Source organism: Schistocerca cancellata, chromosome 4 (assembly GCF_023864275.1).
Source record: "Schistocerca cancellata isolate TAMUIC-IGC-003103 chromosome 4, iqSchCanc2.1, whole genome shotgun sequence".
NCBI lineage: Eukaryota > Metazoa > Arthropoda > Insecta > Orthoptera > Acrididae > Schistocerca > Schistocerca cancellata.
The window spans coordinates 864,096,113-864,122,983 of record NC_064629.1 but is presented as its reverse complement, the minus strand read 5'-3'; the positions used below and the strand labels follow the sequence as shown (position 1 = coordinate 864,122,983).

Below are 26,871 nucleotides of genomic sequence, written 5' to 3'. Positions count from 1 at the left end.
GATCACAAGGTCGTTGTAGCTAGGCTCAACATCGTTTCTTCCAAATCCACCAGAAACAAACGCAAAATAATTTTATTTAAAAAAGCGGATAAAGTGTCACTAGAAGCCTTCCTAAGAGACAATCTCCATTCCTTCTGAACTGACTTTGCAAATGTAGATGAGATGAGGCTCAAATTCAAAGAGATTCATACATCATAAATTGGTAAGAGATGGAACTGATCCCCCGTGGTACACAAAACAGGTCCGAATGCTGTTGCAGAGGCAACGGAAAAAGCATGCGAAGTTCAGAAGAACGTGAAATCCCGAAGATTGGCTAAAATTTACAGACGCGCGAAATTTGGCATGGACTTCAATGCGAGATGCCTTTAATAGGTTCCACAACGAAACATTGTCTCGAAATTTGGTAGAAAATCTGAAGAAATTCTGGTCGTATGTAAAGTACACAAGCTGCAAGACACAGTCAATACCTTCACTGCACAGTGCCGATGGTACTGTTACCGACGACTGTGCCGCTAAAGTGGAGTTATTGAACGCAGTTTTCCGAAATTCCTTCACCAGGGAAGACGAATGGAATATTCCAGAATTTGAAACATGAACAGCTGCTAGCATGAGTTTCTCAGAAGTAGATACCTTAGGGGTTGTGAAGCAACTCAAATCGCTTGATACGGGCAAGTCTTCAGGTCCAGATTGTATACCGCTTAGGTTCCTTTCAGATTACGCTGATACAATAGCTCCCTACTTAGCGATCATATACAACCGCTCGCTCACCGATAGATCTGTACCTACAGATTGGAAAATTGCGCAGGTTGCACCAGTGTTTAAGAAGGGTAGTAGGAGTAAACCATCGAACTACAGACCTATATCATTGCGGTCGGTTTGCAGTAGGGTTTTGGAGCATATACTGTATTCAAACATTATGAATCACCACAAAGGGAATGATCTATTGATACATAATCAGCATGGTTTCAGAATACATCATTTTTGTGCAATGCAGCTAGCTCTTTATTCACACGAAGTATGGCCGCTATTAACAGGGGATCTCAAGTTGATTCCGTATTTCTAGATTTCTGGAAAGCTTTTGACGCCGTTCCTCACAAGTGACTTCTAATCAAGCTGTGAGCCTATGGGGTATCGTCTCAGTTGTGCGACTGGATCCGTAATTTCCTGTCAGGAAGGTCACAGTTTGTAATAATAGATGGCAAATCATCAAGTAAAACTGAAATGATATCAGGTGTTCCCCAGGGAAGCGTCCTGGGACCTCTGCTGTTTCTGATCTATATAAATGACCTGGGTGACAATCTGAGCAGTTCTATTTGGTTGTTCGCAGATGATGCTGTAATTTACCGTCTAGTAAGGTCATCCGAAGATCAGTATCAGTTGCAAAGCGATTTAGAAAAGATTGCTGTATGGTGTGGCAGGTGGCAGTTGACGCTAAATAACAAAAAGTGTGAGGTGATCCACATGAGTTCCAAAAGAAATCTGTTGGTTTTCGATTACTCGATAAATAGTACAATTCTCAAGGCTGTCAATTCAACTAAGTACCTGGGTCTTAAAATTACAAACAACTTCAGTTGGAAAGACCACATAGATAATATTGTGGGGAAGGTGAGCCAAAGGTTGCATTTCATTGGCAGGACACTTAGAAGATGCAACAAGACCACTAAAGAGACAGCTTACACTACACTCGTTCATCCTGTGTTAGAATATTGCTGCATGGTGTGGGATCCTTAGCAGGTGGGATTGACGGAGGACATCGAAAGGGTGCAAAAGAGGGCAGCTCATTTTGTATTATCACGTAATAGGGGAGAGAGTGTGGCAGATATGATACGCGAGTTGGGATGGAAGTCATTAAAGCAAAGACGTTTTTCGTTGCGGCGAGATCTATTTACAAAATTTCAGTCACCAACTTTTTCTTCCGAATGCGAAAATATTTTGTTGAGCACAACCTACATAGGTAGGAATGATCATCAAAATAAAATAAGAGAAATCAGAGCTCGAACGGAAAGGTTTAGGTGTTCGTTTTTCCCACGCGCTGTTCGCTAGTGGATTGGTAGAGAGATAGTATGATTGTGGTTCGATGAACCCTCTGCCAGCACTTAAATGTGAATTGCAGAGTAATCATGTAGGTGTACATGTAGATGTAGACTATACAGTAAGAGGACTTATGTATCAATTTTTATTTTATAGTCCACTGATATTTGTTTTTTTTTTTTTTTATGCACAATATTGTCCTCTTACAAGGCTAATCATAAAGTTTCAACTATCAGTTCAGAAAATAAAGTTATGTAAGTAATTTCTGGTTTGTTTACAAGTGAATGTCTTCAGACCTGGTACACATCAAAATATCCATGCAAACAGTGCCACAAATCATTTATGAAGTGGATACAGGCTGTACCATTTTGGTTTGACTCATCTTGTGGTATGAAGATTTTTATGTGTACCAGCACCACAGACATGTACCTGTGTACAAACAAAAAAATAATAATTGTGTTAACTTATTTTATGAAGTTCATAACTAAAAATTTATAAATACTGTTCATACTGTGACTATTTATAACCTTTGGATCTGATGTGGCATGAAAAAAAATATTTGAGTAACAAATCAATTAAGAGTGAGCCACTGGAGACCAAAGGTTAGTCATATCAAAACAGCAAACCATGTCTATCAGCATCTTAGTTTGTCTGTGGAGTTCAGTCTTATGCTGTGTATGTTTACCATTGCTTAACCCATGTGGGTATTCTCTTTGTAAATTAATGAGGTATTTACAGTATTTATGTTACCTAAAACAACATGTGATGCACTATGTTCACAATATGTACTTAACTTTTTTAAGATCTGCATCAGTGGAGAGATGATCTAAGAAACCTACTCAAAAACTGTGGTGGCAGAAGTTTGGAGACAGCTTTTCTGATTACTGAAGCACAAATTAAAGAGGAGGTATTTTTAGGTGACATAGAACTCCTTTTGGATTCTGGCGAAGTTCCAAACATATTCTCTGTTAATGAGAAACAGGAAATCTTGGAGGTAAACTGAGTAACAGTCTCAAATTTCCTTTGAAATTTAATTTTAATTTGCAATGATATGCTTACATTTTCTTGTAGAATATTACTGAAACCTACAACTTTGTCCTTATGGAATGCTGTGTTTCTGTAGAACATTTTCAACTTTTAAACACCATTCTTCTTCATTGCCCTACTGTAAAAAGTAATTTTGTGCAAATAATGTTCAGTCATACAATCATTATTTTACTGTCTTGCTGGCTCAGTATTTCATGTTTTACAAACAATACTGTCTACATCCCATAAAGTGTATGTTTTATTGCAAGTGACACTGAACTTTGTTTTTTAAGTTTTAGTTTTGGGTGTAATGATTGGAGCAGCTGCAAAAATTTCAGTAAAGTGATAAAGAAGTAGATACTTTAAGTTATCTAGACAATATTATTCTCAAAACTCCACAACTCATTTCAAGAATTTAGTTATTTTATTAAGAACATAACCGTCATAGCTCATTTCTGTCATCAGATGCTGCTGATTCTACTGTGCAATCAAGAAAGTACTCCATATGTATATACTTTAGTTTTTTATTTTCCTACATTTTCTTCAGTATCTGGTGCACTCCCTGATATTTGTAAGCACCCCCTATAAGCCCATGGCTAATATATCTGAAGTTCCTGGATTTACATTGATGTAGGTGGCATTTTGAGTACAGATATTTACTGCTGAGATCACTCTGGAGTTTCCAGAGTTTCTATATAATATTTGCTCCTATTGCAGTTGCTGGGAAGAGAGGAATATGAGTGCCGGTCCATTAATGCACTGTTAAGTGTCCTGTTCATAGTCTGGTCCTGTTGCAAGTTTGCAAAATGTGAGAGCTCCAGAGCCTTCCGTATCCCAATCCACCATCCACTCTTCTGTTTCAATAGTAGGCTGAGAGCAGGCTCCTAAGCCCTGCCAAATTGGTATCCTACTTCTCTGTTTAAGTTCCCCGCAATTGTGGTTTCTAGAGACTCTTTTATTACACACTCTCAGGTTTGGGATCTGAGCAATAAGCTGATCTTCAAAGTACCTCATATCATGTCATAGTTTCACTCATGCATGATATTTCTGCAAACCATGGATGAAGGGCAACAGGTTGATTTGATATTCTTACATTTCCAGAAGACATTTGCTATGGTGCCCCACTGCTGATTGTTACTGAGGGTTCGAACATACAGTGCAGGTTACCAGATATGTGAGTAGCTCGTAGACTTCTTGAGTAATAGAACCCTTTACATTGCCCTCAATGGTGAGTGTTCCTCAGAGACAAGGCTATTATCAGGAGTGCCCCAGTGAAGTGTGGTAGGACCACTCTTATTTTCTATATACATAAACGATTTGATGGACAGAGTGAGAAGCAATCTGCTGCTGTTTCCTGATGGTGCTGTGTTGCATTGGAGAGTTTCATTGTTGAATGAATGTATGAGGATACAAGATGACTTACACAAAATTTCTAATTAGTGTGACGAATGGTAGCTTGTTCTGAATGTAAGTCAAGTGCAGATGAGCAGGAAAAACAATCCTGTAATTCACAAATACAGCATTAGTAGTGTGCTGCTCGACACACTCACATCGATTAAATATCTAGGCATAATGCTGCAAAACTACATGAAATGAAATGAGCATGTAAGGATGGTAGTAACAGATCATTGACTTCAGTTTGTTGGGAGAGTTTTAGGAACATGTTGCTCATTTAGAGGAGGCATGCAAGAGGATAGTCTCATGCAAGGAGACTACATATAGAACAGTAATATGACCTATTTGTCAAGCACTGCTTGAGTATCTGTGATCCCCACCAGGTCAGATTAAAGGAAGACACTGAAGTAATTCAGAGGCAGGCTTCTGGATTTGTTGCTGGTAGGTTTGGTCAACTCACATGTATTACAGAAGTCTTTCATGAACTCAAATGAGGATTCTAGGAGAGAATATGATGTTCTTTTCATAAAACACTATTGAGAAAATTAAGAGAAATGGCAATAGAAGTTGACTGCAGAAGGATTCTAATGCACCTGATGTACATTTTGCATAAGGAACAGAAAGATAAGATAATAGAAATTAGTGCTTATATGGAGGCATTAAGACAATGATTTTCCCCTGTTCTGTTTTAGAGTGGAATGGGAAAGTACATGACTATTAGTCGTACAAGGAACCCTCTGACATGAACCATATGGTGGCTTACAGTAGCCTCAATTATATTTGGTGTTCTTAACATCAGGTATTAGTGATGCTAGTTGTCTGCCTGATATAGGCTATGCCACATTTGTACAGTATGCAGCAAATTGCAGATTTTTGTAATCTGAAGTTATCCCTGATATTGCCCAGATTGCCAGATGCTTGTGCGTCAGTGCAGCATACCTGTCACCCTATGCTTCTTCAGTGTACTGTAAATTTTGGTAGACACTGCAACAGCATAAGCCAAATATGACATCCCTTTCACCCTGTGCTTCTTCAGCTTCCTAGAAGTTTTTGTAGCTGCCACCATAGCATAAGGATTATAGGTGATAGGCTGATAGCTTTGGGCTCCTCTGCTTCTCCATCTTTATTTATTTATTTTAGTTTTTGTTTCATAGGTCACAAGGATGTAGAACATGTCATACTTTTACAATGAATCCATACATGTTATTCTTACACACTGATGTGTACATAGAATAGTTTCAGTTATAAAGACAAATAGTTGTTAACCATGTAATTCATATTAAACATTTAACATTTTACCATACATTAAACACTCATACAGCATTATGCAATTCAAGTAAGAAATAAATACCTGATTCAAGAAGATACTGTTTTAGATGTTTTATTAATGTAGTTATCTCAGTAATAATTGATTTGGTGTTGGGTGGCAGAAAATTATTGGCCTTTATGCTGCAGCAGTGAACTCCATTCTGTACTAAGGTGAGGCGTTTCAGCTCTCCATGCAAGTCATTCTTATTTTCTGTATTATGGTTATGATATGCTTTGTTTATTTTGTACAATCTAAAATTCTTGGCAACATAAGAGACAAGAGCAAGAATATACTGTTATGGTATGGTAGGATACCCAGGTGTTGAATAAATTTTTACATGAAGATGGGCTGCACGCATGATTCTCATCCATTGTTTTTGTGTAGCAATGTTTTTTTTTTTCATCTTAATTTTATTTCATGAGACATGGTCAAGAGGAAATAGCCCAAGTTTGCAGCTTTGCGGGCATCCTTATCACCCACTGAAGCAAATTTTGTTTCGCAAGCAAAGGGTGTGTAGAGATTAGTTTGGCGACTATGTGTAGTTCAAAGAATTTGTACGACTGTAATCTCATTTATCCTTAATCATTACAGTTTGTTTCTATTTCCTTCACCATTACATACAAGACAGCACTGACACATTTCTAAACACAGAAATTCCACAGTCAGGTACTGGAATGTACTGTACAAAGAAGACATAGACCTGCTAGCATGAAATGAATACAGAGCATTAAGTGTCCAAGTACATGCACTGGCTACAAACCATGTAGGGGGCATTTACCAGAAACTGGGACTGTATCAAATACAGAACACATCACAGGGAAGGACCTGACAATAGTATATAAACATGGAATACCCTCTTGATATCTAACCAGCACTGGTAGCATCTGATGATGGTGACCAGCAATCTCACTAAAATATCTGTTGCAAAATATTCACATCTGGTTGTAATGTCAATAAATGATTCACAACCTATGAAAATCTGGGGTTTAAAATAATGCTGTTGTTTACATCTACATATTAGCATTAAATATCGCATTTTCATAAGCATGAAAACTCACATTTGCCTTGTGAAATGTAATAAGTATCTTATAAGACTCCTTCCATTAAAATGTTTGAGGATCAACATAATTTACATTATTTCACTATGGGTTACCTGATGAACTGCCATATTGCTAATCTGAATGAGCTTATTAGTCAATAAGAGGAGACATATATACATTGCTCAAAGGCTAAGTATTTTAGGGGTACTGCCACACTACCTATCCAAAGGTTGGGGCTCAATCCCAAGTGCATTTACCTTTAGCAGTAAACTATAAATGTAAAAATGCCAGCACCATTTCTAGGACTAAGTATTAAACAACATTTTTTGTTTTCTCATAATTCTTTCAACAGGTTTAATTCAACAGATTTGAAGCAGCCTGCTACAATTTATTCTCTTGTATCATTCTCTTCACCTCAGAGCAATACTTACAAATAACATCCTCAATTAGTTCTCTTGCACATTCCAGTCTCTGCCTTTCCCTGCAATTTTAGCCTTGATGACTCCCTCTAGAGCAATGAAGTTATTCCTTAATGTCTTAACACATATTCCATTATCCCACATGTTCTTCTAGTTAAACTGTAGATATCTCTGTAAATGTCAAAGTAAGTTTGTTTAATGGTCAGAGGAAGGCACAGGAATATCATCTTCAGTAATACTGTGCAATCTTTAAAAAGCTCTCTGCACTGAGGATAGCTTTTGCTTACTTATTGGACAAACCATTTTACAGTGTGTAACGGAACTGAAATGATGGTGGGCTGACAGTAATTTGGAGCCCGCGCGTCTGAAACGGGCGCGCTTGTGTGAGACTGCCAGGGAGTGCACCCTGATGCCATCTATTGGCGAAACTGGGAATTAGTGCTGCCTGTCAGACAATGCACTAAGCTCTCAGAGTCAAATGTATTCTTTTTCTTGGTAATTATAAGTTATTACTGTATAATTTAATGTTGTAAAGCGCTAGTAGTAAATTATTATGACTGGTATGGACTCCAGGGTAGTAAATATAAATATCCTTAAATACTAAATGATTTCGGTAAAAAGGTGGTAGGGGAACGCCCCCACTCTTGGTGATACGAGCGTAGCTAGGGGTAGCTGGAGACACAGGGACTGAACAATGAAATGGCCTGGGGAGTGTTGACGTGATCGGACGTGCGTAACTGTGCTCACGCAAAAGTGATTGTGCAACAGCGAAGAGGCGAATATCGTCGCCGTTTTTGGAGTAAAACGTGACGAATGGTTGTTGAAGCCGCCTTTATGCCACTGGGGCTGATTGTAAGAGTTCCTGTGCCCAGATTTTATGGCGGATGTGCAGTAGCTTATACGAGTGCTACAGCTCATAGTTCCAGCCGCCATTAAGGGCATGAGGCGTTAAGAGCTGCGTTAGCCACATGCATCTCACCACCAGCACCGACACGTCTACCCAAGGCAAGACTGCTTGCAATTGTTAAGTCGAACTTTGTATACATGTAAAAGGAGAATACCAGTTTTCTTTTATGCAAGTGCAGAGGACAGAATAAAGTAATGAGTAAAATTACGACGCATGTTGTTCATTGTAAAGTGTAGTAACCTCAAACATAGTATAGTGAAATCAGACTGAGGCCACCATCGCCTCTTTCATTTACAATTCTTTTGGTTGTAGAATACTTTAGCATATAAGAATGTTGAAAAGAGCAATGGTCACACCAGAATGAGTCGCCTATTTACAGTTACTTAAATTTTTCTGAGCAACCTTTCAAGTAAAGTCACTTAACTAATTCTGTATCAATGGTCCAAAGAGTAATATCCAAAATCATTAAATAAGTTGAAGGATAGAATTTTGTTAACTGAAGTTGCATAACCTGTCTTGGTAGTAATTACCAAGCCAACTCACAGAAATTGAGAGTATTTGCTTTGTAGAATCATCTAGAATGATCAGAAATAGTAATATTCAGAATTAAGTTTAAATTCAACTCAAGCCATTTCACTTTGAAATGAGCCCAAAATTTGATTTATTCTTTTGCTCCTTCAGAGCTGGCGACCGTAGTTATAAGTACTTTCAGGAGGATTCGACGGTAAGTCTGCTGCTCTCGTCGTGCTGATAGGATTATCCACTGCTGCTAGCAGTGGTGATTGGATACATAAGCTCACTACCAAGTTAAGTGGGTCTGGTAGGCAGTGTTACCGTGTGAACTGTAGGGCACTGTAGGCCGTGGATCGAACCCATTCAATCATCACAGCTCTTAGGGAAATAGTCCGGTTAGGAGTGTACTAATCATTAGGTAAATACTGGCGAGTAACGGTCAAAAATGTATATGCAAGTGAATTTAGCAAGGTCCACATAGCACCTAGTTAATGTGGTGCAATGGCGAGGGTAGGAGTGGAGTAAAAGTGAGCTGAGCTTGTGGCAGCTGTGCTGGATTCAAATATTAACTCCGTGAATTCACTACTGCCTCTTACCATTGGGACTGAGCTATTTACAGTTAAAATACGTAGCAGTAAGCGCAAAGGCGTGACAGCTACAAGTCCGTATTGGTTTTATACATACGGAATTGGGAAGTGGGTCATTCCGTCAGTGGTGGGGGTTAAAAAACCGAGTCAGTGGAGAACATACCCCATTTACTGATGGAAAGATTCAGCGGTTCGGTCGCAAGTGTAACTGTATACAACAACAGGAAAGAATTAAAAAAGTTATGAGAATACTAAAATTTTACCATTGGACTGACTGATATCTATCAAATTGTAATTGATAACCTATCTTCAGGAAGTGTGTGTGATGCCCTACTCCTTGCAGCAGATTATAACAAATTGAGTGATATGCCAAAACATTTATATAACTCTTTTGAATAAAGAATGAAACTTTCATAATGTTGAATCATTCTTACAGCAAAATGAATTGTACTCAGTGTCTATCTGTAGTAACATTTGAAAATTTGTGCCCGTATCAATATTTGAACCTGCTTTTTGTAAAGAAACTACTTACTATTAGGTTATCCAGACACATTTTGTGGTTGGCCAAAATTCTCATTGTTACTGAGAATGTTCCTTCCTACACATTTAACACTTAAATGCAGAGGTTCTCCCATTATGTGCCTAGCATCACTGCAGTTAAATGTAGGTGGAGGACTCTGGCATATTACCCCATCAGTTCATAAATACTTGAGATTGTGTTTCATATGTAATTGAAGAGAATCAGTATATCTGGGAAGGAGTGCTGCTGATAAATTTAAGCTTATCACAAATGAATCCATGTTGCTGTTTGAAGCAGCAGCTCCCTACCCATTACCCCTGGCCCTAAAACTCTATGACTTACAACTTACATTTCTTTTGCTCCCCTGAATGTTGTAATGCAGCAATAGTGAAATCAGTACATCTCTTTTTTATTATTATCATGTAATATGTAATTGTATAACACTGTTTAATTGGGTCACAGTGCAGCATAATTATGATGATAGGTCCCATATAATGGTATTATGTGTAATTAGCTGTTAATCACTTTGCATCTGTCCATGACTGAACGTACAAGATGATTAAATGAAACTTACAATAGTTACATAAGTATTCTTAGAAATGCGTATTAACTCTAGTCCATCCCACTGAATACATGTGTTATACACTGATCAGCCAGAACTTTATGACTACCTATCAAATAGCCAGTATGTCCACCTTTGGCAAGGAAACAGCAGCCACACATCATGGAATGATAGCAATGAGACCTTGGTAGGTCACTGTAGGGAGTTGGTACCGTATCTATGAGCAAAAGTCACCTAAATCCCATAAATTCCAGGGAGGGGGCAATGAGCTCTGATGCTATGTTCAATCACATCCCAGATGTGTTCAATTGGCTTCAGGTGTGGCAAGTTGGGTGGCCAGCATATCAATTAGAACTCTCCACTGTGTTCTCTGAACCACTCCATCACACTGACAGCTTTGTGATATAGCACATTATCTTGTTGAAAAATGCCACTGCCATTGAGAAATATTATTGTTGTGAAGGAGTGTACATGGTCTGCAACCAGTGTTCAATACTCCTTGGTCTCATGGTGCCTTGCATGTGCTAAACTGGATCTGTAGATGCCCCATGTGACTGTTCCCCAGAGCACGATGTAGCAAGCACCACCTTGTCTCCGTCCCACAGTACTTGTGTCAAGGAGCTGTTCCCCTGGGAGACTATGGATTCATGCCCTCCCAATTGGCACAATGAAGAAGATATCAAGATTTATCAGACCATGTAACACTCTGCTACTGTACCAGTGTTCAGTGGCAATGATCATGTGCCCATTTCAGTTGTAGTTACTGATGTCATCGTGTTAACATGGCACATGCAGAATTGTCAGGTGCAGAGGCCCATTGTTGTGAGTGTTTGATGCACTGTGTGTTCAGACACACTTGTTCTCTGCCCAGCATTGCATTCTGATTTTAGTTCCACCACAGTTCACTGAATGTCCTATTTTACCAGTCTGCCCAGCCAATGACATCCAACACCTGTAATGAGGAGTGGCCATCCAACCCCACAACATGTGGTCCTGATTTCACATTCGTTTCACAACATATTGAAGACATTCACCATAGCACTCCTTGAACACCTGACAAGTTGTGCAGTTTCTGAAATGTTCATGCCTGTCCTCGTACCATCACAATCTGCCCTCAGTCAAACTCAGATAGATTGTGCACTTCCCCCTTTTCTACACATGGACAGCATGCTCTCTGATACTAAATGCACCCTGAATGTGTCTAACTAGCAGTCACTCTTTGACAGTTAATGTTGCTATTGCCTGTATGGATTTATGTCAACAGCAGGTCAGCCATCATAATGTTGTGGCTGATCATTGTGTACCTTTCCCTGAATTTTTCCTCTGTTTTGAGCATCCTATGTATCAATTCAGTGTATGCTTTGGTGCCTGCTATTTCTGCACTGTCTTCTTTTTTTAAAAGAGAAGTAAAATTAAGAGCCAAAAATATTATATGTATTTTTGATTAACAAATATAGCACATTCCTTTAATCAGTCAATTATTATTTCAAAAGAAGGGCCATTGAAGTTATTTGAAAACAAAAACAGCCTGTTACACACTTAAAAAACAAATGGCATTAATACATATGTGTTTCTGTTACAATGCAAAAACATTACCATACAAACGAAATCTTATTTTGTATTTTATTATATTTTCAGCTTGTGCGACTTTCTGCCCAAGGAGGGAATAGCAATCTAGATATCAGTGCACTTTCAGTATTCTCCTTCTTTGTCAATCAGTGTAGGCAGAAATTACACCTCATATTATGCATCAGTCCTGCCAGCTCATCATTTCGCAAGTGGCTACATCTTTATCCTTCAGTTATAAACTGTTGTACAGTTAACTGGTTTCAGGTATGTTTCTTGGAATAGTGCTTTTACTAATGCTTGTGGTTTCCCATTGAGCAGCCTTTTGCTATTAATGAGAATGGGTGGAGTTTCAGTAAGAAAATATATTTCACACTCAAGTTATTAATTCCAGAAATATATGATAATATATACATTCTATAAATGTGCTGAAACTTCTTATTGTTCTATAATATGAAAAGATGAAATTTTTTCTAGAAAAATACAAACAATCATAAAAAGATTAAAAAATATTTTTTTAAACAAATTTGCAGTTGTTCATTAATGTTTAAACAAAGAAATTGCCCCAAATATTACATTTCCAAAATACTATGGCAAGAATGTAATAATATTCTTGCCTTTCTTCAGTATTAAGCTGACAAGAAGAGTAGTTGCTATTTTAGTTCACCCTCCATTATACTTCAATAGCAAATCTGTTCTCTTAGTCATTATTCTTGCAACAGGATAGTGTAGAATCAACTGTGAGAACGTTGAGATAAAAATGAGTATTCACCAAGGTAGAAACAGTTGAGCAGAACATCTTGAAGTGCAAAGGATATTCAGGATCTCAGTACAGGGCAGTGCTCAGTGAGCAAATTGTTCCTATTATCATGAGGTGACTAATTCTCCAGGGCTATTTACTTTATGTGTTTTTACTGAGCATTTCAGATAACCAAAAATAGTGTCCACCAACCACACAAAAAATAATTCTTTAAACATATTTGAATAAGTAAAAGATAATCTTCTTGACAGTGACAGACACATCAGTATTGAATTTTTTTGTGATACTAGACTTTTTCAATCTTTATCTCACAGCTGAAATAATTTGTTGGTTATATACAGGTAGTTTAATGTACAAATTAAAACATCCATTTGTAAGCACCTATAACTCAATAAAAGTTCTCCTTCGTCTACTTTCAATGACTAAGCACTTTTCCTGCTCCTCTCACAAAGAAAGATATTATCAGTGTCTCAGAGCTGAAAGAACTTGGTTGTAAAGATTATACCAAAAATCTCCATATCTAAAGAGTTATAACTCAAAACAATTCTCCTTTTTCTAATTTTTGCTAAGCAATCTGCTCCAGACATACATAAAGGAAGTTATTACTAACATTTCCTCGGTGCATAGAGCTAGTCAGCCAGATCTGTAATTTCATATGTAAGAGTTTTATCCACAATAGAGCAGTTTCTCAGGGCATCATATTTTATTTAGTGAGAGAATTATGAATACTACGGCAGTAGAAAATCCTCATAATCATCCCATAGTAATAAAAAAAATATGAAGACAGAATTTGTGATATACTAGGAAATGCTTCCTGTGATATTGTAGGCTGTGATGGCCATTATCATCCCCAATAAAAGGTTTCCAGGTATGTGATCACAATGTCATGTTGTTTTACAAGCTTTTGTCCACTGGCACAAGTGATCATCATTAATATAGTGAATTTACTACTGACCAAGTACCATCTTCAGATCTTATTTAGTGAACTGGTAATTTCATCCTGCTTCTGGATTCAGTTTATTAAAAATGTATTTAAACATTATTTTCAATTGAGTGTAGGTGTGGAAGGGTGGGGACTGACATCTTTTCTTAATATTAGTTCATATTTTAATTCCTACTGACTGGTATCAGCAAATGAAGGATGAGATGGAGCAGTAATATGCTTCAGTGTCAGCTGCTAGTGGGCATTGCTGGAGCAAAAGTATTATGCCACTGTACTAACTTGCCTCTCATTTTACCATAACACCCAATATAAGATAAAAATGAATATCAATAACAGATGTTAAAATTCCCAAAACCGCTCCTGTCGGAGGTTCGAGTCCTCCTTCGGGCATGAATGTTTGTGTGGTGTTCTTAGCAGAAGTTAGTTTAAGTAGTGTGTATGTCTAGGGACTGATGATTTCAGCATTTTGGTCCCACAGGATTTCACACACATTTGAACATTTGAATCCACAAAAGGAAAAAACAAAACCAACAACCAAAAAGAAGAAACTATGGTCCAGAAAAGTAACTAACTCTAAGGAGTTTTCCCTCACAAGACTTTAAATCAAAAACTAACAAAATACAAAATACCAACCCTACAACTCCACGACAATATTACCCACAACAGTAGAAGAATATTTCAGAAACATAATCAACTGTTTAGAAGCCATAGAAGAATGAAATTTTAGACCACAACAATAACCAACCCTTACTTTGAATCACCCACTGCTGAGGAACCACAGTCTTTTGATTCAAAGACTATAAGGCCTCAGAAGAAAACCAGATCACAGCTGAATTTTGGGAAAAAAAGGAAAGGGCCATAGACTCCCTCCAAATCATATTTGAAGAAATCTGGATAAATGAAAGAATCCCAGATGAATGGAAGATGGCACTCATCCATTCACTCCATAAGAAAGGGTTCAAAAAGACAACAATTAGAGGGGGATTTCATTTGTAGACATAACATACAAGATATTCTCCAGATTCCTACTAAACAGAGCAAAACCCCAATTACATCATAACTTGGAGAATACCAAGCTTGTTTCTGGAAAGGAAGACCCTGCCCATAAAAAATCTGTAAACCTCATGGCATACCAAAGATTGAAGAACGATCATGTGTTATCACTTTAATTGACTTTCAAAAACTATATGACTCAATAGACCAGGAAGCCCTCATCTTCATGCTAAAAGAATTAAATAATTGAAACTCCAGGCTGGAATATCAACAGTTAAGGGAAAGGTAGACTGCCACTTCTTGTAAAGGTTACACCTTAATTTGCAGACAGGCAGAACTAAAAGATACTTGCACATTAGCTTTTGGCCACATCCTTCATCAAAAAAATAAACACAAACACATTTATTCACAAAAGTAAGCACAGTTATCTAAATCTCTGAAGAAGAAATTAAAGTAAGACAGAAAGAATGAAACAATACTGGGCTAATAGGAAGGCATGGAACATACACACAGCCACCATCTCTGGCAACTTGGACACTGGCATTCTGGTCTGAGCTGCCAGAGATAGTGGTCATGTGTGCATGAGGTGTGCTTGAATGTGTGAATGAATGTGTGTGTATTTATTTTTCTGGTGAAACCCATTGCAGAAAGCTAATGTGTAAGTGTCTTTTAATTACTAAAAGAATTAAACCTAGACAACAAAACCACAAACTTAATCAGAGAAACCCTTACAAATATGTACTCCAAGTCAAATTGATGGGAGAACTCTCCAACCACTTTGAGATGACAATTGTTGTATGGCAAGAAGATGGACTCTCCTCACTGTTATTCAACTGTGCAAGTCAATTGGCCTTACACTTCACCAATAATACATATAACAAAAATTCCCTCTTGAGGAATGCAAAAATAAGGCATTACAACACAGTAATCAAACTGGAAGCCCTGCACACAGCTGAAACACTGTCCATCCCAAAACATGAGCCAATTGAAAAAGCTAGAAATCAAAGAAAGGAAGCTATTAAGAACAATATTTGATCTCAGATTCCACAACAACAACCTAATCCACATCAGAAATGAAACCTTAATAGTCCACCAAAATACTCTGACTCAATAAGGAAAAAGGGAATTTATTTTCATGTACACATTCTCAGAATGAACGAAAATAGATAAACAAAAATGAATTAGACTACTCCAGCAACAAAATACCCAAGCAAATTGGTTTAAGAAAATGGTGAAGGTCTTAAGAGAATGCCAAATCAGAGAAAATATGCTTAGAGGAAAGAGAGAGAGAGAGAGAGAGAGAGATAGAGAGAGAGAGAGAGAGAGAGAGAGAGAGGCCACAGACAAGAACAAGAAAGAGTGGTTCCAAGTCAAAATGAAAACCAAACAAATGATCTAAATCTCTGAAGAAGAAAGTAAAGTAAGACAGAAAGAATGAAACAATACTGGGCTAATAGGAAGGCATGGAACATTAAAAATTGGTTGATTTAAAGTACTTTAAAGTCAGGTGAAACTAAAAAGCAGGAGAGGAAGAAGAAGAAGCAACCTCAGCATTTTTATGGAGAGTCACACAAGGGAGGTGTATCTTCAGTCATCTGATGCATTTCACCTGGGGCAGTCAGATGGCATTAGTCAAGAATTTTGTGTGTCCAACCAGCCAGACAATAATGCAAAAAGTGTGTTTTTCTAGCATATTAATATACAGTCACTAAAAAATAAACTCCCAGAAATGGAATACTGGTTGGAAGAATTTAATTCCAATGTTTTGCTAGTAAATGAACACTGATTAATTCATAGTGAACTAGAATTAAGTGTACCTTATCGATACTAACTAGCAACATGATACTGTAGAACAAATTTGAAGTGTGGTGGTGTTTCAGTCTTTATCAAAGAAATAAATAATTTAGAATATCAAGTGATAGCTCTAAGCCCTCTATGTATAGAACCAGTTTTTGAAGTTTCAGTGGTAATAATACCAAGTCAAGAACTAATAGGCATATCAGTGTACCACTCTTCTAGTAATAACACAGAATTATTAATAGAAAATCTAGAAAAATTGATAATAATGCTCTTAACATACAAAAATTACAGAGTTCTGACATTTGGTGGTATTAACATAGATATTAGGTATAATACCAAACATGTGAATCACCTATTAGACATATTAAGGTCACTAAACTTATACTGTCTAAATGACAAACCCGCCAGGCTCAGTGCTTGCTTAGATAATATAATATGCAACTTTCAGCATCGAAAGTTAGCAGAGCAAAGATAAGCTCCAGAAATGAACACAGCAACATTCCAATCCAACCGAACACCTTACGTGCACACTTTACAAGTCGTAGCTCAAATAAAAATCTCACCAAAGAAGCAAATAAAGCTGTAGTTTTACTTCCAGCTTTAGATAGCAGGCACCATGACAAGTTCTGCTGGACTTCTGTATCCTACAGACAGGTTAGCAAAGCAATTGCCAAACTTAGAAACTACTACGGACTTTCAAATCATCTAATAAAAAATATAAAAATAGAAATTCTACTGCCACTAACCAAAATCATCACCTAAATGATACATGAAGGAATATTTCCAGATTGCCTAAAAATTACTATTTTAACAACTATCCACGAGAGAGCTGATATAGCATCACCTGAGAAGTATTGTCCCATCTTGATCATACCAATCATATAAAAAATTATAGAATATTGTATGCACAAACAGATGAACCAACACTAATTATTTACTTAGCTACTCACAATATGGTTTCAGATCTCATCTTTCCACTGTCGAAGCAGATGAGACTATTATCAGAAAAATATATGAATCTTTTGAGACTTAGAAATCCTACTGTGCAACTCGTCTAGATTTGAGGGAAGCTTTTGACACTGCCTCCAATAGTATATTTATAAAAAAGGTCCTATACTTTGGAATTCGAGGCAATGCTCTTGACATACTGTAAATGTAGCAAAGGATGCACTAAATGGTTCCTGGCCAATTATTTACAAATTAAGAACAATAATACTGATGATATTGTTTTCAGTTTAAGTGTCTCCAATGAACATCAAAGAATAATCAAACTATTAGGTTTCTACATAGATCAGAAACTCAGCTGGGTGAGTCATACAGAAAAATTGTGCTCAAAACTTTCTACAGTAATTTATCTGCTGTACAAAGTAAGGAATATTGTAAGCAAAACCCTACTAGTATATGAATATTTCACATTTTTTCCATTCCCACCTTACCTATGGAAATCTTCTATGGGGTATTTGCCCCAGCTCAAAAATCATATTCAAGTGGCAAAAAAAGGCTGCCAGATGTATAGCAGCACTGACTTCAAGTGAATCCTATAAACATTACTTTAAAGAGCTCAATATTATGACAGTCCCAAGCCTCTACATTTATAGTTGCCTTCTCAGTGTTAAAGAGAATTTAAATAATTCACCTTAAGATGTCTACACATAATCCCAACAAAAAAACTGGACAGTCAATTGAAATACCTTATGGCAGACTAGCTGAGGTTCACAACAGCCACAAATATCTGGGCCCCAGATTTTTCAGTAGGCTCCCAAAAGCTGCCCATTCTGTTCCTTATAATACATTTAAGAATGTTCTAGCAGAGTGGTTTAAGAAGGAAGCATACTTCTCCATAAAAGAGAATGAGAAATCAGATTTAAGTGACATGAAGCTATAATAACTGTCTGGTTACAAGTTTCCTATATATATATATATATATATATAATAGAGGGAAACATTCCACGTGGGAAAAATATATTTAAAAAGAAAGATGATGAGACTTACCAAACAAAAGCGCTGGCAGGTTGATAGACACACAAACAAACACAAACATACACACAAAATCTAGCTTTCGCAACCAACGGTTGCCTCGTCAACCGTTGGTTGCGAAAGCTAGATTTTGTGTGTATGTTTGTGTTTGTTTGTGTGTCTATCGACCTGCCAGCGCTTTTGTTTGGTAAGTCTCATCATCTTTCTTTTTAAATATATATATATATATATATATATATATATATATATATATATATATATATATATATATATATATATATATAATTTTCACACTATATGTAACAATGTGTTACTTATGTAAATATTGTGAACTTCTTATGTGCATTATGTATCTTAGCTTTATATGTAAATAATCACACCAGTAACACATAAAATGTTTGAAGGTGAATAAATTCAAATAAATTTCCAATTTTCATCCCCACCCCCAATTCATGCCAGACAATCAAAAAAATTCAGTGACTTACTTGTCAAACTGAAACTGGAAATTGGATGAAGTTACACTGACTAAGATCTGAATGCAGCACTGAGTAATAAATATATCTCCCTTGCAAAGGCCACTTGGAACAATGAACAAAACAGTGGCTTGTAAAACAACATGATGACATGGATGCATACCCAGAAAAGTTTTATTGAAGAAAATATAATTCATTGACAGATTTGTAGCATGTAGAATTAAAGTGTGATAAAGGGTAAAATAAAAGTAACACTCTTATTAGCTGCCTACATAATTTCATAGAAACATGAATTTTTTGAGTATTTTAGAGCTTCTTCCATTTGTTAATACAATATTCCATTTAGTGTCAACTTAAACACATAGTTTTTGTAAGACAAATAAAGAACCTCTTGTAGTTCCCCAAATTTGGTTGCTGAAAAAGTTTAAATTAAGTAACTGATATGTATATCTATCGTCACAATATTTCTCTGAAATGCATTTAGAAGAAAAATGATTGTGTACATGCATACTTATCTGTTGAGAACCTGAAAGTTACTTGATTGACACATTCATTTCACAGCTATTGACAAATTGATTTACATTTCCAAACTATGAAGATGTGTCAATAATGTGAGGAAAATAATAATTTCTAATATCTGCGTCTTTCTGAGATGCAATGATAATTTTGTAGTCATTTACTTGTGATATACTGAAACTCTAAATAAAAGTTATTTAACAATCTACTCAAGGGGCAAAAAGATATATTCAGTTTCTCTCTTCAGATAAGTAAGCATCTAATAACAGTTTCATGATTGTATGTATATGACAATGAGTCAAAATATTTCAATACATATTTCTCCTGTAGCCATACAAACCGATGAAGCTGAATGATCAGGTGTATGACTTAGAGGTGGGATTGCTAAGCATGTTCCATTATCTAAGTGCACTGATTTTTTCATGTTTGATATGTAGGTTTACAGCACTTACAGGTTAATGTAACCAAACACTCTCAGAATACCTCACATAATTTGTATCTACTATTTATATATTTGGTGCCACATATATAACAATAGAAATTTGTGGCTTAACAGGTTGATGCTTTTTCCTTAAGTGTAGTAAGTAATGATTATATTTGCTATATCTTTTTACAGTTCCTTTAGCTAGACCTATAGAAAGTTTCCACAAAAGAAATTGTTGAAATCTGTTACAAATATTTGACATACATATTACAGTAGATTTTCAGCTTGCATTTAGCAGTATTTTACTTCATAAAATTATGCAACATATGTAATCACCAAAGTAGTGAAATGTATATGAAATCTGGTATCACATAGCTGCAGCTGTGCAAATTTAAAAATACTTCTATATATCTTATCACTGACAGTGCAACAGTAGCAAACAGGTATTACAGTTATTATTTTCACCAGCAATATTAGACTTTGTAGCATGTTTGTAGTGTCCTCTTGTAAAGTACTCTTGTGCTAGATTATAAAATAGCGTCATGAAAATAACTGAGAACTCTTAAGTCTGTGAGTATAAAATCTTAAAACTGTATAACACTTGTCATTCATCTAAAATAAAGTTTGTTGGTCCTCTGCAAAATGTTTTTCATGGCATTGAGAATGAATTAATGACAACAAATTACATAGCGAAGAGACCTGGATAGTGTCATGCATAATCCTGAAGTAGACAGACTAAGATTGCAGCAATAGATCTTAATATATATTCTGCAAATCAGTATAAAGTGCATGGCAGAGAGTATATTTATTGTACCAGAACTGTATATCAAGGCTTATTCATGTTTCCTTCATAGATGCAGGTTACAATTAAGGGTTTGTATACAAGTTGTCATTGACAGAATAGTATTTTCATTTAATGTTTTACACATAGTAAACAGGACCATACTAAATGTGTTTTAGTGAGCAAGTCTAGAGTGGTTTTACCTATAAACATAAGATGATTTCTGAGTCAGGGTAAATAGCGACTAAACTATAGTAGAATAAGTAATTAAAAATTTGATATTTATTGGATGGATTCAGATGTAAGGGCACATTTTATAAATAAACAGCAGTTCTTGATAAGCAATATAGATGAAGCAAACCTAGAAGTATTAATACACCAAATTTGAAACCTGCAGCCGATATCAGCCAAATATTGTTCTTTTTCTTATTTGGCTTGATCTGTTTCCTATTGAAAATGGTTCAGGAACCATCAGTACTCTATTTTCTTGGATATGTAGTTAAAACCGCTTTCAAAATCTAGTAGCAGTAAATATAGTATTTATAAATTTTACTGTAGATAGATAGCACATCATTTATATATATATATATATATATTTAACAATTATTAAATCACTGTGTAGTTAGCCAATCTCTGAAATAGTCAGTGGTTCTTATGCTCTTCACATACTTGAGTACTATGAAAACGTCTTTGTTAATAAAAGACAGTTCCTTGGAATTCTTTATGCCTGATGCAGTTTGTGTGTTTATAATATATCAGCCTCATATTTAACAAAATGTTTGTAATCGGTCACACACACACACACACACACATGCACGCACACGCACACACACACACACACACACACACACACACACACACACACACATACAACTCGCATTCGGTAGGACGACGGTTCAATCCCGCGTCCGGCCATCCTGATTTAGGTTTTCCGTGATTTCCCTAAATCACTCCAGGCAAATGCCGGGATGGTTCCTCTGAAAGGGCATGGCCGACTTCCTTCCCCATCCTTCCCTAATCCGACGAGACCGATGACTACACTGTCTGGTCTCCTTCCCCAAAAACAACCAACCAACACACACACACACACACAATTATTGTACTACAATGCCTTGAATGTGCATTACCTGAGAACCAGTAAAGTTCCATTTGACAAACTAGTCACACCTTATTTACTACTAATTGTTTTCTTACTATACCAATTATGAAGTTTACTAATCTAAATCAACCCAAGATAAGTGATTCAGACACTGTAGCAATATAAATTCATAATCAGTTTTTTCTTTAAAAATTAAAAAAAAGTTTTTGTACCTATTTGTATTTTTGATGTTCCTTAAACTTTGCTCATGTTAGAGGAAAGTATCATCAGATAGTAGAGAGATTCCAGTATCATTAATGTAATTGTGTTAGTAGAGGGTAACAGTACCTGATTACAATTTGATTAAATTGTCCATTAAGACTAGCTAAACATTGAGAAACATAAATTATCTTGATCAACAACTTGGAAAACATTCCTATGAATAAGAGATCTGTAGTTAAGTGGCATATGTGGTTGGAACTAAGTACGATGAATACCATTCAAACACACAGTAACTACTTTATTATTAATCATTCTGATCAAGCACATTAGCACAAATGAGATCAACATTAAAGCCTAGAGATCATCAAAGAAATTCCACACATAATTCAATTTATGCAGGAGAGTCTTACCTGTGCAAAAATCAACCCTGCTCAACTTTTTATTTCCAGAATTCAAAGTTAATGCTACTGTAGTAGAAACATAGCTCCCCCTTCCCCCTTGCAGTGTGGAGCACTATGGAAAGCAGCAGAGGTGGAGTAGTAAACATGTAGTCTGTCAAAAATCCAGAAGCATGGAAACATACACAAAAAAAACATGAAGTGCACAAAGAGATAATATCAATAACAAGGCATATGAAAATAAGAATTAACTATCTAAATGTCCATAGCTTGTCTGAGTCATATCAGCAGGCTCCACAGTGTGTGCATGATCTGGAGTTGACAGTTTCTGTTGTGTGTAGTGTGAATCCCTGAAGGTACCCTGCAAGTCATAGTAGCCTGTGAACCTTGTATTATGTCCCCATCTTGCAGTATCTTTGCTGGGCTCAGCCTATGTACCAAGACTACAGATGGTTTTCCATTTAGTACAATGTCAAAAGTACTGTCATCTTGGCATATCATCCTATATCGGCCCATATATGGCAGTTGGAGCACTGGCCTCTCTGTATTATCCATCAGCATCACAAAATAACAGTTCTTGAGCTCTTTATGTACAAAAACTCATGAAACACTGTGTGATCTTGAGGAAGGAGTGTGAATATTGGAAATATGAAGTTTCATACATTGTACTAATTCTGGCAACTTTGTAATCTGGTAAGGCTGCTGGTTTGATGAACTATGCCAGAAGGCTTAGAGCTTGTCCATACAGAATTTCTCGTAATGATGCTTGTCTTTTTGGAATGCTGCTCTGACTCCTAATAATATCCAGGGGAGAGATTCATGACACTTGCCCCAGTGACACATTAATGCCATCTTTCAAGTGTGCTGCCACTGCTCTACCAGCCTATTGCTTTGGGGATGATAAGTGGTGGTTCTGAATTGTTTTACTCCACACATTTTACAAAGGTTCATGAAAAGTATCACCTCAAATTGTTAGTCTTGGTCAGTTGTGATGGCTGTTGGGCATCCAAAGTGAGCCATCCGCACCTAAAAGAATGCTTTCACTGTGGAATCAGCCTTGATGTTGGGTAACAGAATGGTTTCCACCCATTTTGTCACTCTGTCAGTGGCAGATAAGATGTATTTAAATCCCCCTACATGGGAGGGGGCCTGTATTATGTGTAGCACATCCATCAAGAATTGACTCATCAAATCCAAATGCCGAAAGTGTCAAGCTGGACACTCTTTACAAGGATTCCTTATTGCTTCCACCAGGGGATGCTGGTCCATCAATACTGTGAATTCACGTCCTCTGATTCTGCCTTAAAGTACCTGACTGTGTCATAAACCATGAGAGTTCCCTGTCAAACACCAACCACTTTCATTGAGCTGCTGTTAGTTCTTTTGAAAAGAATCTCAGTGGGTAAGGTTTTCCATTTATTATCTGATGTAAAACTGCTCCAATTGCAACATCACTCATGTGTGCTCCCACAGTTAAAGGGGCACCCTCCACTGAATGAGCTAATGTAACTGCCTGCTCTAAGTGTATTTGAACTTCTCAAAAGCCTATTGCATATCATCTGTTCACTTCAGCACATGGTTCCCATGATTATCTTTCCTCACCAAGGCATCTGTCAAAGGTCTCTGCAACCGCACTGCTGGAGGCAAATGTCTCCTCTAAAAGTTGACTGTTCTCTGAAATGATCACAGCTCTTTGAAGGTTGTAGGTCTAGGTATGTATGGAGTGTATAGTTTTTATCCTATCACCTGTGGGTCTATGTAGTTACAGAATGATCTAAAAGGTTACCTAATTTTTCTGAAGTTGACACTTCTCTTCATTGACCATGACATCATATATCTTCAGAGTATCAAAAATAATTTTTAAATGTGTTTCGTGATCTTCAGTTGATTTTGAGAATAGCAATATATCATCCAAGTAACAAAAACAGAATGGGAACTCTTCTAATGATGAGTTCATACATTGCTGCCATTTCTGGATTGCATTTCTTAACCCATAAGGCACTCACACAAAATCAAAAAGGCCAAAGAGCATGACAATGGCCATTTTTGGAATGGCTTTCACTGCCATTGAAATTAGATGAAAGGCCCTTTTGTAATCCAACATGCTAAACATATTTGCATCTCAAATAATTTATGGGTTTGCTGCCGGGTGATGTCGTCGACAATGTCACCCGGCAGCAAATCTGTAAGTTATTTGAACATTCAATTCACTGGGAAACATTAAGGTCTCACATATTTGCACCTGTCAGAGCATATTAAAAATCCTTTAAGTTGGGAATAGGATACCTACAGTATTTAGTATAATACTGGAGTTAAGTCATCTATAATCTGTCTCGCTTGAGTACTAAATGTATTGGCAATGCCCAGTTATTAGTAGAAGGCCAAACTATGCTTAAGTGCAAAAGTTCATTTACAATTTGGTTAGCTGACCATTGTATATCAAGTCCAAGTCTCCTTGCCTTGGTATAGACCATGGGACCTTTTGATGTGTGAATATAATGCTTTGTCCCGTGAACAACACCTCCAAACGCATTTTGTCTGCATTTTATATTGACCACATACCTAGGTAAAATCTTGATGGCATTCCACTGATCTATGTATTTTGTCTTTTCCTACCTAGTGTGTCAATATGCTGCTCCACCTGAGGTTGAGGATGTTGCTCCTGATGTTGCAAGGCTGCTAGTCTCTTACATATACTGTCCAACTATTCTTGAGAATTCCTTATTGCTTCCTGTAAGTCTGAATTTTCTTGATGTAGTAATGGTTTCTACTGTACTACCTCCTGTAATTTGGTGAGTCTTGGTGATCTCTTCTGTATCAACTACAATTTTTGTCAACCGTTTTCTTTTATCTCGCCATGCTGTTGCACCTAAATTGTCCCTGTGCTGCTGCTCTGAATGTTCAATAATAGAACAACTAATTTTTCCATTTGCTAAGTCTAGTGAAAGTGTGTGGTGACAAAGAATATCTGCCCCTATAATTGGTACAGAAACATCTCCTACTTGAAATCCCAGTTGAAAGTATGCTGCAATCGAAAATCTACTATGAGGTAATGTGTTCTGCAATGACGGTAGGGTGTTGTTAATGGTATATAGCATGGTCTTTATTGGTTTACTACCTGAGAAGAAATGTTCCCATAGTACAGTGCTTACTGCAGAATGAGAGTCTACCAGGAAGTGGTGACCAGATACACTATCCTGCACTTAAATTCTTGGGTTCTTAAACTGAGAAAACAAAATGTTATCCCTTCCTTCACACCTTGTACGATGCACTCCTCTTGAGTTTTCTTGTTCATTGCACTGACAGTAATATGTTGTTAGTGATACGTGAAATTACAATGGGAAATACATTTACATGCTGTTGATACAGATTTCTCATGTCCTTCAGTGATGAGACACCATCACACAAAGTGTTGATTTGAAGTGAAGTGACTTCAAGAAGCTGGGGTCTACCGTCTTCTGTTGGAAGCAGTCATCTGCTTCCACTAAAGCTTGGTTAATTGGCATTCCACATCCTCTCTGTGGATCACATGATCCTTCATATTGTGCACTGCTACCCTTGCAAAAGTTCGTAATTGTTTCTACTTATCCGGACCCACTATCCTCTTGCTGTGACAACCCCCTGCATAGTTTTAGTACTATTTCTTACATGTGAATCTGCTTACTTATGTAATTGCAGCACTGCATGGGGTCTATCACCCAAGAGTAATTTTATACCTATAGCCCCATGCTCTTTTGAAATAAATGTGGCTTGCACTGATGGTGGAAGCTTGAGCAACCATATTCTCCATAAGGTGTCATCTGAAAATATGTTGGTTCAACTGTGTGCCTCATGTGCTACCGTAGTTGTGTAGGTGCTGTGCTTCTAATGTCCTCTTCATAGAACACCTTGTTTATCTATTGTTCATGTGTCTGCAACAGATGTTACAATAATGCCTTCTTTATCATATCAAACTTGAAGTAGGTGGAGTGCCTATAATGTCACTGATGATATGAGAACGTTTGCTAAATTTTTCAGCACTGCTACAGTTTTATGCATATCATCCACCACTACACAACTTTGTAAAATGAATTTAATTATTTGAAACCATGTCTGTGGGTGGCTGGGTTGGAATGCTGGTAACTTTGGAATTATTCCCACTCACTGGAGAGGCATTGATTCATATGACAAAAGATCCTGGCATGCTTGTAGTGTGGTTGAATACCCAATGCATATTTCATGTGACTGTGGAGTTAATACTACCATAGTTGAGTGACTAGAGTACACATCATGCAACTCCAATGATTTCGGAGTATATGGTGCAGTAGAATCCAGTGGAGTTGTCTCTTGCAGTAACACTGGCTGATTGTAAAACTGACCCATACATGTGTATCTGTTACACACTATAACACAATTGCTCCCCATTGCTTTGTTCACATATCGGTCTGCCATTAACACTATGGCCCATGAAATTAGTACTCACTGCCTCATTTCCTCTCTGATCTGAGGCTTGTTGAGTTGATGAAATAATGATGCGGTGAGGTTTGTTGTCTGATTCTTCCATCTGAAGAAGTAATGCTATGAACGTGCCATTGAGAGCAAATGTCACAATATCAATAAACTTAAACCTTGAATATGGGGTCATTGGTGCA

General features: G+C 36.9%; 1 protein-coding gene across 1 annotated transcript in view; it reads left to right on the top strand.

Annotated features, from left to right (window-relative positions):
• Positions 1–26,871, top strand: part of LOC126184477 (dynein axonemal heavy chain 7-like) — a 1,143,184-nt gene that overhangs the window by 742,200 nt on the left and 374,113 nt on the right. Inside the window, exons 32-33 of the mRNA XM_049926869.1 lie at positions 2,835–3,025; positions 11,948–12,142. Of these exons, the coding sequence (XP_049782826.1) occupies positions 2,835–3,025; positions 11,948–12,142 (386 nt within the window). The remainder of the gene's footprint in view (positions 1–2,834; positions 3,026–11,947; positions 12,143–26,871) is intronic.